This window comes from Salmo salar, chromosome ssa14 (genome assembly GCF_905237065.1).
Source record: "Salmo salar chromosome ssa14, Ssal_v3.1, whole genome shotgun sequence".
Classification (NCBI taxonomy): Eukaryota; Metazoa; Chordata; class Actinopteri; order Salmoniformes; family Salmonidae; genus Salmo; species Salmo salar.
This window is the reverse complement of record NC_059455.1, coordinates 918461-930487: the sequence shown is the minus strand read 5'-3', so window position 1 is coordinate 930487 and position 12027 is coordinate 918461. Positions and strand designations below refer to the sequence as shown.

Here is a 12027-nt window from a genome sequence, read left to right as displayed (position 1 = left end):
TAGCCTTAGCTTTCCTAACTGACTGAGTATATTGGTTCCTGACTTCCTTGAAAAGTTGCATATTGCATGGGCTATTCGATGCTAATGCAGAATGCCACAGGATGTTTGTGCTGGTCAAGGGTAGTCAAGTCTGGGGTGAACCAAGGGCTATATCTGTTCTTAGTTCTACATTTTTTGTATGGGGCATGCTTATTTACGATGGCGAGGAAAGCACTTTTAAAGAGCCACCAGGCATCCTCTACCAACAGGATTATGTCAATATCCTTCCAGGATACCCAGGCCAGGTCAATTAGAAAGGCCTGCTTGCTGAAGTGTTTTAGGGAGCGTTTGACAGTGATGAGGGGTGGTCGTTTGACCGCGGACCCATTACGCATGCAGGCAATGAGGTAGTGATCACTGAGATCCTGGTTGAAGACAGCAGAGGTGTATTTAGAGGGCAAGTTGGTCTGGATGATATCTAAGAGGTTGCCCATGGTTACGTATTTAGGGTTGTACATGGTAGGTTCCTTGATAATTTGTGTGAGATTGAGGGCATCTATCTTAGATTGATTGACGGCCGGGGTGTTAAGCACGTCACAGTTTAGGGCACCTAACAGTACGAGCTCTGAAGATAGATGGGGGGCATTCAATTCACATATGGTGTCCAGGGCACAGCTGGGGGCTGAAGGTGGTCTACAACAAGCGGCAACAGTGAGAGACTTGTTTCTGGAAAGGGGATTTTTAGAAGTAGAAGCTCAAATTGTTTGGGCACAGACCTGGATAGTAGGATAGAACTCTGCAGGCTCTCTCTGCAGTAGATTGCAACTCTGCCCCCTTTGGCAGTTCTATCTTGTCGGAAGATGTTATAGTTAGGGATGGAAATTTCTGGATTTTTGGTGGTCTTCCTAAGCAATGATTCAGACACGGCTAGGACATCCGGGTTGGCGGTGTGTGCTAAAGCAGTGAATAAAACAAAATTATGGAGGAGGCTTCTAATGTTAACATGCATGAAACCAAGGCTTTTACAGTTACAGAAGTCAACAAATGAGAGCGCCTGGGGAATGGGAGTGGTGCTGGGGGCTGCAGGGCCTGGGTTAACCTCTAAATCGCCAGAGGAACAGAGGGGGAGTAGGATAAGGGTACGGCTAAAAGCTATAAGAACTGGTCGTCTCGTGCGTTCGGAACAGAGAGTAAAAGGAGCAGATTTCTTGGCGCGGAAGAATAGATTCAAGGCATAATGTACAGACAAGGGTATGTTAGGATGTGAGTACAGTGGAGGTAAACCTAGGCATTGAGTGATGATGAGAGATGTTTTGTCTCTAGAGGCACCAGTAAAGCCAGGTGAGGTGTGTGTGGGGTGGAACAAAAGGGCTATCTAAGGCATATTGGGCAGGGCTGACAATAATCAGATAGCTAGTGGGCCGGGCTAGCAGGTGGGCCTACGGCGACATCGCAATGGAAGAGTCTGTTGAAACCACCTCGGACGGTCACGTCGGCAGACCAGTCGTGATGGATCGGCGGGGCTCCGTGTCGGCAGTAAAGAGTCCAGGCCAATTGGCAAAAGAGATATTGTAACCCAAGAATTGGCTGGTGGACCTCTTTGGCTAGCCGGGAGATGGGCCTAGCTCGAGGCTAGCTCCAAGCTAACTGGTGCTTGCTTCGGGACAGAGATGTTTGCCAGGAGTAGCCATTCAGATAGCAGCTAGCTAGCTGCGATGATCCGGTGTAAAGGTTCAGAGCTTGCGGTAGGAATCCGGAAATGTGGTAGAGAAAAAGCAGTCCGATATGCTCTGGGTTGATATCGCACTGTGCAGACTGGCAGGAGTTGACCGGGATGAGGCTGGCTGATGTCCGAGTTAATGTTGAGGACCGCTAGCAGTGGCTAACTGACTACTAGCTAGTAGCTAGTTAGCTGGCTAGCTGCTGATGGGGGTTCTGGTTCTAAAGTATAAAAATAACAGATCCGTATCACATTGGGTGAGGTGGGTTGCAGGAGAGCATATCCAGTCCGTAGATAGAAAGTGAGATTAAAATATATACGAAATATATACGACGAAAACAATATATACACGGGACAGGTCAAAACACACGTCCGACTGCTACGCCATCTTGGCACTACCACACACTTACACACACTGACACTCCAGCACACACACACTCCATCATTTGCTCACACGCATAATACGCACATACATTTACACTGAATCTACAAACACACACCATCATCATATACGCTGCTGTTAATCATATATCCTGATGCCTAGTCACCTTACCCCTATACATATCTACCTCTACCACTCCAGTATCCCTGCACATTGTAAATATGCTACTGGAACTGACCCTCTATGTAGTATACTTACTTACTTGATAGTGTTCTTCTTATTCTTATTTTTATACTGTGTGTGTTTTTGTTCTACCTTATTAGTTTTAATATTACATTGTTATTGATTATTGCATTGTTGCACTTGCAAGAAAGGCATTTCATTCTACCTGTGCATGTGACATTAAAACTTGAAACTATAACCACACAAGATCACTATAAGTATAAGAAACAAGACCAGATCGATGCTGTTGCCGTTGTCTTTCCATGTGTGCAATTTAACATATGACATAGATCCAAATTGCAGCGCATTCTGAAAGTATTCAGACCCCTTTACTTTTCCACATTTTTGTGACATTACAACCTCATTCTAAAATGGATTAAATAAAAACAATTCTTCATCAAGTGTCACATCTGGAGGAAACCTGGCACCATCCCTAGGGTGAAGCATGGTGGTGTTTTCAGTGGCAGAGCCTGGGACTGGGAGACTAGTCAGGAGCGAGGGAAAGATGAACGGAGCAAAGTACAGAGAGATCCTTGATGAAAACCTGCTCCAGAGCACTCAGGACCTCAGACTGGAGCGAAGGTTCACCTTCCAACAGGACAATGAGCCTAAGCACAGCCAAGACAATGCAGGAGTGGCTTCGGGACAAGTCTCCGAATGTCCTGGAGTGGCCCAGCCAGAGCACGGACTTCAACCCGATCAAACATCTCTGGAGAGACCTGAAAATAGCTGTGCAGCGACGCTCCCCATCCAACCTGACAGAGCTTGAGAGGATCTGCAGAGAAGAATGGGAGAAACTACCCAAATACAGGTGTGCCAAAAATGATAAAAACTGTTTTTGCTTTGTCATTATGGGGTATTGTTTGTAGATTGATGAGGGAAAAAACCATTTTAATCCATTTTAGAATAAGGCTGTGACGTAAAATGTTTTGTAAAAGTCAAGGGGTCTGTATATTCACTAAATTCAATCATTCATGATTTTATTAATTCAGTCATGATGGAGTACCTTATCATCAAGGTCATCATCACTCTCGTCTATTTCCTCCAGTCGCAGGTTCCACTCATACTCCACATGGACGTGAGGGTTAAACTTCCCCTCTGCAGCCTCCATCAGCTAGAGATGGAAAAAGAAATAGATAAATAGAGAGAGAGTGAAAGACAGACATAGACAGATTGAGAGAGAGAGAGTGAAAGACAGACAGATTGAGAGAGAGAGAGAGAGAGAGAGAGAGAGACAGAGAGAGAGACAGAGAGAGACAGAGAGAGAGACAGAGAGAGAGAGACAGAGAGAGACAGAGAGAGACAGACAGAGAGACAGAGTGAGAGAGACAGAGAGAGAGACAGAGAGAGAGAGACAGAGAGAGAGACAGAGAGAGAGACAGAGAGAGAGAGACAGAGAGACAGAGAGAGAGACAGAGAGAGAGAGACAGAGACAGAGAGAGAGAGAGAGAGAGAGAGAGAGACAGAGAGAGAGAGACAGAGAGAGAGAGAGAGAGAGAGAGAGAGAGAGAGAGAGAGACAGAGAGAGAGAGACAGAGAGAGAGAGAGAGACAGAGACAGAGAGAGAGAGAGAGACAGAGACAGAGAGACAGAGACAGAGAGAGAGAGAGAGACAGAGACAGAGAGACAGAGACAGAGAGAGAGACAGAGACAGAGAGAGAGACAGAGACAGAGAGACAGAGACAGAGACAGAGAGACAGAGAGAGAGAAACAGAGAGAGAGAGACAGAGAGAGAGACAGAGAGAGACAGAGAGAGAGACAGAGAGAGACAGAGAGAGACAGAGAGAGAGACAGAGAGAGAGACAGAGAGAGAGAGAGAGACAGAGAGAGAGACAGAGAGAGAGACAGAGAGAGAGACAGAGAGAGAGAGAGAGAGAGAGAGAGAGAGAGGAGACACAGACAGACAGACAGACAGACAGACAGACAGACAGACAGACAGACAGACAGACAGACAGACAGACAGACAGACAGACAGACAGACAGACAGACAGACAGACAGACAGAATGAGATAAACCAAGGAGAAAAAGGCTAAGTTACAGAGAGTGACAATATTAATAATATATTATTACATTATCATATCACAGACAGGAAAGATTATGGCAAGAGGCAGTAACAGAGTTGTGTGCAACGTGTGAAAAATTCCCATAGTTGAGAGCACTAGCATGCTTTTCTACATTAAGCAAAGCCAGTTCAGACAGGTAACCAGAGTGTTTGCATCAACAGCTAAGACTTCCTGGCTTAACACGGCGGCCTATTTAAGTTGAGTTCTGCACACGCATCCTCTGCTCCTGCACTGCAAGCTTTGCGCTGGAGTTTCTTGCTGCCCATGCTGCTGCTGTAACTATGCTGTTTCTTGCTACGCATTGTCTGTTTACTGCTAAACCACCACCACCCCAGCCTCCAGCTGCTTTGCTCTGCTTTTTATTCCAGTCAGGGGGATTGGTATAGCTATACCTGTAGTTTATTATTATGGTAATGGTTGAGCATCGCTATGGCACTGAGCTACCCTGAACGTCAAGACCTAATGTATTGTAATTTACATCGAATAAATGGTTAAATGAATACATTGTGTTTCCTGTCTGAACTGACCATTGTCAAAAAGGATGACTGGATTAATGAGACTAGTTACATTGTGAGAGCTAGCCACAATACTGAAAAAGTTGTACTGGTAGACATGCAATACTTTAGTCATGTCATATAGTACAGTACCTTCAGAAAGTATTCATACCCCTTGACTAATTCCACATTTTGTTGTTTTACAGACTGAATTCAAAATGGATGAAATAAATGTTTTTCTCACCCAGCTACACACAATACCCCTTAATGAGAAAGTAAGAACATGTTTTTAGAAATGTTTGCAAATGTATTGAAAATTAAATACAGAAATATCTAATTTACATAAATATTCACACACCTGAGTCAATACTATATAGAATCCCCTTTGGCAGTGATTACAGCTGTGAGTCTTTCTGGGTAAGTCTCTGACAGCTTTCCACACCTGGATTGTGCACCATTTGACCATTTTTCTTTTCAAAATTATTCAAGCTCTGTCAAATCTGTTGTTGATCATTGCTAGACAACCATTTTCAGGTCTTACCATAGATTTTCAAGTAGATTAAAATCAAAACTGTAACTTGGCCACTCAGAAACATTCATTCTACTCCAGTGTAGATTTGGCATTGTGTTTTAGGTTATTGTCCTGTTGAAAAGTGAATTCATCTCAAAGTCTCTGGTGGAAGCACGACTGAAACAGGTTTTCCTCCAGGATTTTGCTTGTGCTTAGTTCCGTTTAGATTCTTTTTAATCCTTAAAAACTTCCCAGTCCTTAACGATTACAAGCATACCCATAACATGATACAGCCACCGCTATGCTTGAAAATATGAAGAGTGGTACTCAGTAATGTGTTGTATTGGATTTGCCCCAAACATAACACTTTGTATAAAGGACAAAAAGTGAATTGCTATGCCACATATTTTTCAGTATTACATTAGTTACTTGTTGTGTATGTTTTGGAATATTTTTCTTCTGTACAGGATTCCTTCTTTTCAAATCTGTCAATTAGGTTAGTGTTGTGGAGTAACTACAATGTTATTGATCCATGCACAGTTTTCCCATATCACAGCTATTAAACTCTGTAACTGTTTAGAAGTCACCATTGGCCTCATGGTGAAATTGATACACCATCCAAAGTGTAATTAATAACTTCACCATGCTCAAAGGGATATTCGATGTCTGCTTTTTTGTTATCTCACCCATCTACCAATAGGTGTCATTATTTGTGAGGCATTGGAAAACCTCCCTGGTCTTTGTGGTTGAATCTGTGTTTAAAATTCACTGAGGAACCTTACAGATACTTGTACTGTGTGTATGGGGTACAGAGATGATGTTGTCATTCAAAAATCATGGTTAACACTATTATTGCACACACACTTATTATGTAACTTGTTAAGCACATTTTTACTCCTGGACTTATTTAGGCTTACCAAAACAAAGGGGTTGAATACTTATTGTGGAAGGACCACCAGAGGGCAGGCTGGGCTCACGGATAGTAGCCCAACAAGGCATGTGAGACAAGGTAACCAGAGTCAATTAAGCACATACTAATGACATATTCTCTTTCCCCTATAAGAGAGAGGATGGAACCAGCAGGAAGGGGGAAGATAAACTATCTCTGTAGAATGGCTACCAAGAGAGGGGAGCTATCCAAGAAGATCCATGAAGACGGTGACAAATCTGTGACTGTTGATATAGTTTAAAGATAATCATCTTGTGTTCCTGTGTGATCTAAAGAAGAAGATGCATGTTGTTCCTTGGGAGATTCTCATTGATTGTGTTGGAGTGTCAGAAATCTCTCAATAGAGAACTGGGTTCAATCAAGAAAACCTACTCCTGACTCGTTTATTCCACCTTTCCGCTTTAGAGTGACACCAAATTACTTGTTCAGCTCACATTGACTTAAGACATTTCAGCACTTTTTTATTAATTTCATTTGTAAACAACAAAATGTAGAAAAAGTCAAGGAGTGTGAATACTTTCTGAAAGCACTCTACATACTGTATGCCACTTGATGTTTGTATTTTGTGATTAGATGTGGTGATACTGTGGGAGGTTCATTTCAACTACTAGCTGCCAGGTTGACAGAGGTATTCAGGGGAGTTAAAGAAGCATACATGAGGGTACTCACATTGTCCGCACTTCTACGGGACATAGCATGCTTTCCTTGTCCTCTGTTGCTAGTTATGACAGGGAGAACTGGAGCACTAACAGATCATGTCTGACAGTCTCTAAAACAGTTTAAAGTTTTGCCGGAAATAATCCAGCCTTCTAGATATTGATGCCTAGAAGGTTGATACTCACTGGTTCCTCGCACTGGGTATCTCGCAACCTTCTTGCAATGTCCAGAGCAGTCTCTCCACTTTGATTGGCTGAAAGAACAAGTAGCCAGTGGTCACCATAAGTGCGGAGCCTCATGACGTGATTTGTAATTTGACTATGGCTTTCTTATATGGCCCCAAGGGGATAAATTAAGTTGTAATGAATTGAATTGAAATTACATGCATCAACATAAATCCAATTATGGTTTTAGAAAAACAACACCAGACCTAGGATAAATACTTGTAAAAATGGTTAGTGGAAAATATCTGGAATTTGAAGAATTGTTAAATACTGTGATAAAGGGGCAGATAATGACTTGACTGCTTTTTACAATTACAGTAGTTACTTTTCCTAAACTATTTGCTATATTTCTGAAGAAAAAAAATACTTGTAAAGTAGTTGACATACAAATGTATTTCATAGCTATCCAGAACAAACAAATCATGTCTCTCTCTCTCTCCAACCTCTAACAAAACACCTTGGTTTGCCTCACATATTTCAGTCATTTGAAATCTAATATTAAAAACATGCAATGAGACGACAAGTCCGATGGGGACAATCCGAGAGTTTGCACACACCGATGTCGATGGCTGGTTTGCCCCGCAGTAGCAGTTTCAAACATTCTTGTTTTTCGTACAGACAGCAGTAGTGTAGTGCAGTGTTTCCATTCTCCGTCTGCCTGTCTAGATTACCACTGGGGGTGGAGAGTGAGAGAGACTGATAGTCAAATTCTAGTGACAGATATACAAAGAATAAAAGGGTTAAGATAATCATTAGAAAGTCATTAACAAGTATTTAGTAAATGTGTTGGTTATAAGTTCCAACTTTAAATGTGTGATTGAGTTCCCTCTGCCAGAACACTACTGTCATATACCTGTTTTGCACCAGAAAGTCCACTAGATGCAGGGAGGTCTGGTCAGCAGTCCTCACAGAGTAGTGGAGGGCAGTCTCACCGGGCTCCTGTTGAGAACGAGTCTGTGTATTAATTTCGACATTTGTATACTGGTATCACTGGCATACAGCATTTTGATCTCAATGGGTTTCAACTACAATACCAGTCAAAAGTTTGGACACACCTACTCATTCATGGGTTTTTCTTTATTTTTACTATTTTCAACATTATAGAATAATAGTGAAGACATCAAAACTATGCAATAACACATATGGAATCATGTAGTAACCAATAAAGTGTTAAACATATCAAAATATATTATATATTTGAGATTCTTCAAAGTAGCCACCTTTTGCCTTGACAGCTTTGCACACTCTTGGCATTCTCAAATCAAATTTTATTGGCCACATATACATGATTAGCAGATGTTAATGCGAGTGTAGTGAAATGCTTGTGCTTCTAGTTCCGTCAGTGCAGTAATATCTTACAAGTAATCTAACAATTACCCACCAACTACCTAATACACACAAATCTAAAGGGAGGTATAAGAATATGTACATATAAACACATGGATGAGCCGTATAGGCATCGTGCAATAGATGGTATAAGGTACAGTATATACATATGAGATCGGTAATGTAAGATATGTTAAAGTGGCATTGTTTAAAGTGACTAGTGGTCCATTTATTAATGTGGCCAGTGATATGAGTCTCTATGTAGGCAGCAGCCTCTCTGAGTAAGTGACTGCTGTTTAGCAGTCTGATGGCCTTGAGATAGAAGCTGTTTTTCGGTCTCTCAGTCCCAGCTTTGATGCACCTGTACTGACCTCGCCTTCTGGATGGTAGCAGTGTGAACAGGGTGGTTGTTGTCCTTGGTGATCTTTATGGCCTTCCTGTGACATCGGGTGCTGTAGGAGTCTAGGAGGGCAGTTAGTTTGAACTCGGTGATGCGTTGTGTAGACCACACCACCGTCTGGAGAGCCTTGCGGTCGATTGTGCATCTGTAAAAGTTTGTCAGGTTTTTTCAGCCTCCTGAGGTTTAAGAGGCGCTGTTGCGCCTTCTTCACCACACTGTCTGTGTGGGTGGACCATTTCAGTTTGTCTGTGACGTGCACGCCGAGGAACTTAAAACTTTCCACCTTCTCCACTACTGTCCCTTCGATGTGGATGGGGGGGTGTTCCCTCTGCTGTTTCCCGATGTCCACGATCATCTCCTTTGTTTTGTTGATGTTGAGTGAGAGGTTGTTATCCTGACACCACACTCTGAGGGCCCTAACCTCCTCCCTGTAGGCTGTCTCGTCATTGTTGGTAATCAAGCCCACTACTGTTGTGTTGTCTCCAAACTTGATGCTTGAGTTGGAGGTGTGCATGGCCACGCAGTCATGGGTGAACAGGGAGTACAGGAGGGGGCTGCGCATGCACCCTTGTGAAGCCCCAGTGTTGAGGGTCAGCAAAGTGGAGACGTTGTTTCCCACCTTCACCACCTGGAGGCGGCCCATCAGAAAGTCCAGGACCCAATTGCACAGGGCAGGGTTGAGACTCAGGGCCTCCAGTTTAATGATGAGCTTGGAGGGTACTATGGTGTTGAATGCTGAGCTGTAGTCAATGAACAGCATTCTTACATAGGTATTCCTCTTGTCCTGATGGGATAGGGCAGTGTGCAGGCGATTGCCTCGACTGTGGACCTGTTGGGGCGGTAAGCAAACTGAAGTGGGTCTAGGGTGGCAGGTAAGGTGGAGGTGATATGATCCTTGACTAGTCTCTCAAAGCACTTCATGACGACAGAAGTGGGTGCTACCGGACGGTAGTCATTTAGTTCATTAGTATGTCTTTGCCTTCTTGGGTACAGCAACAATGGTAGCGATCTTGAAGCATGTGGGGACAGCAGACGGGATAGGGAGTGATTGAATATGTCCATAAACACTCCAGCCAACTGGTCTGCGCATGCTCCTAGGATGCGGCTAGTGATGCCGTCTGGGCCAGCAGCCTTGCGAGGGTTAACACGTTTAAATGTCTTACTCACATCAGCCACGGAGAAGGAGAGGGGAGGCCGCAGTCCTTGTTAGCGGGCCGCGACGGTGGCACTGTTATCCTCAAAGCGGGCAAAGAAGGTGTTTAGTTTGTCTGGAAGCAAGATGTCGGTGTCCATAACATGGCTGGTTTTCTTTCTGTAGTTCGTGATTTCCTATAGACCCTGCCACATACGTCTTGTGTCTGAGACGTTGAATTGCGACTCCACTTTGTCCCTATACCGACATTTCACTTGTTTGATTGCCTTGCGGAGGGAATAACTACACTGTTTATATTCGGCCATATTCCCAGTCACCTTGCCATGGTTAAATGCGATGGTTCGCGCTTTCAGTTTTGAGCGAATGCCGCTATCCCTCCACGGTTCAGGTTAGGTTAGGTTTTAATAGTCACAGTGGGTACAACATCTCCAATGCACTTCCTTATAAACTCACTCACCGAGTCAGCATATAGATCGATGTTATTCTCTGAGGCTGACCGGAACATATTCCAGTCCGTGTGATCAAAACAATCTTGGAGCGTGGCTTCCGATTGGTCGGACCAGCGTTGAATGGTTCTCATCACTGGTACATCCTGTTTGAGCTTCTGCCTATGGGACGGTAGGCGCAAGATGGAGTCGTGGTCGGATTTGCGGAAGGGAGGTTAAGGGAGGGCCTTGTATGCGTCGCAGAAGTTAGAGTAGCAGTGATTGAGTGTATTGCCCATGCGAGTGCTGCAATCAAATTTAGGTAGCCTTGTTCTCAAATTTTCTTTGTTAAAATCTCCAGCTACAATATATGCAGCCTCAGGATATATGGTTTCCAGTTTACATTAGAGTCCAGTGAAGTTCCTTAAGGGTCGTTGTGGTGCCTGCTTGAGGGGGAATATACACAGCTGTGACGATAACTGACGAGAACCTTCTTCCCAGATAGGTGTTTATCTCTGTCGGCGCAACGCATGAAGAAGCCCGGTGGCTGCACAGACTCTGACAACGTATCCCGAGAGAGCCATGTTTCCGTGAAACAGAGAATGTTACAATCTCTGATGTCTCTCTGGAAGGCAACCCTTGCTTGAATTCTGTCTACCTTGTTTTCAATAGACTGGACATTGACGAGTAGTATACTCGGGAGCGGTGGGCAATGTGCACGTCTATGGAGCCTGACCAGAAGGCCGCTCCGTCTGCCCCTTCTGCAGTGTCGTTGGGTCGACTTCTGGGATTAGGTCCATTGTAATGGGTGGTGGTCCAAACAGAGGATCCGCTTCGGGAAAGTCGTATTCCTGGTCGTAATGTTGGTAAGTTGACGTCGCACTTATATCCAACAGTTCTTCCCGGCTGAATGTAATAACTTTTAAGATTTTCTGGGCTAACAATGTAAGAAATATTACATAAAAAAACTAAATACTGGATTGTTTCCTTGTAGCGAGGCAACCATCTCTGTCGGTGCCATCTTGTCTCTCTCAATCAGCTTCATCTGGAATGCTTTTCCAAAAGTCTTGAGTTCCCACATATGCTGAGCACTTGTTGGCTGCATTTCCTTCACTCTGCGGTCCAACTTATCCCAAACCATCTCAATTGGGTTGAGGTCCGGTGATAGTGGAGGCCAGATCATCTGATGCAGCACTCCATCACTCTCCTCCTTGGTCAAATAGCCTTTACACAGCCTGGAGGTTGCTTTTGGGTCATTGCCCTCTTGAAAAATAAAACAAAACACAAACCAGATGGGATGGCGTATCGCTGCAGAATGCTGTGGTAGCCATGCTGGTTAAGTGTGCCTTGATTTCGAAAGAAATCACTGACAGCATCACCAGCAATGCACCCCCACACCTCATCCTCCATGCGGAGATCATCCGTTCACCTACTCTGCAGCTCACAAAGACACGGCGGTTGGAACCAAAAATCTCAAATTTTGACTGATAAGACCAAAGGACAGATTTCCACCGGTCTTATG

General features: G+C 43.9%; 1 protein-coding gene across 1 annotated transcript in view; it reads right to left on the bottom strand.

Annotated features, from left to right (window-relative positions):
* The window catches only part of asap1a (ArfGAP with SH3 domain, ankyrin repeat and PH domain 1a), a 190958-nt gene that overhangs the window by 16848 nt on the left and 162083 nt on the right, over positions 1–12027 (bottom strand). The window contains 4 exon segments of the mRNA XM_045693788.1: positions 3310–3417; positions 7163–7230; positions 7759–7874; positions 8055–8140. Coding sequence (XP_045549744.1) covers positions 3310–3417; positions 7163–7230; positions 7759–7874; positions 8055–8140 — 378 coding nt within the window.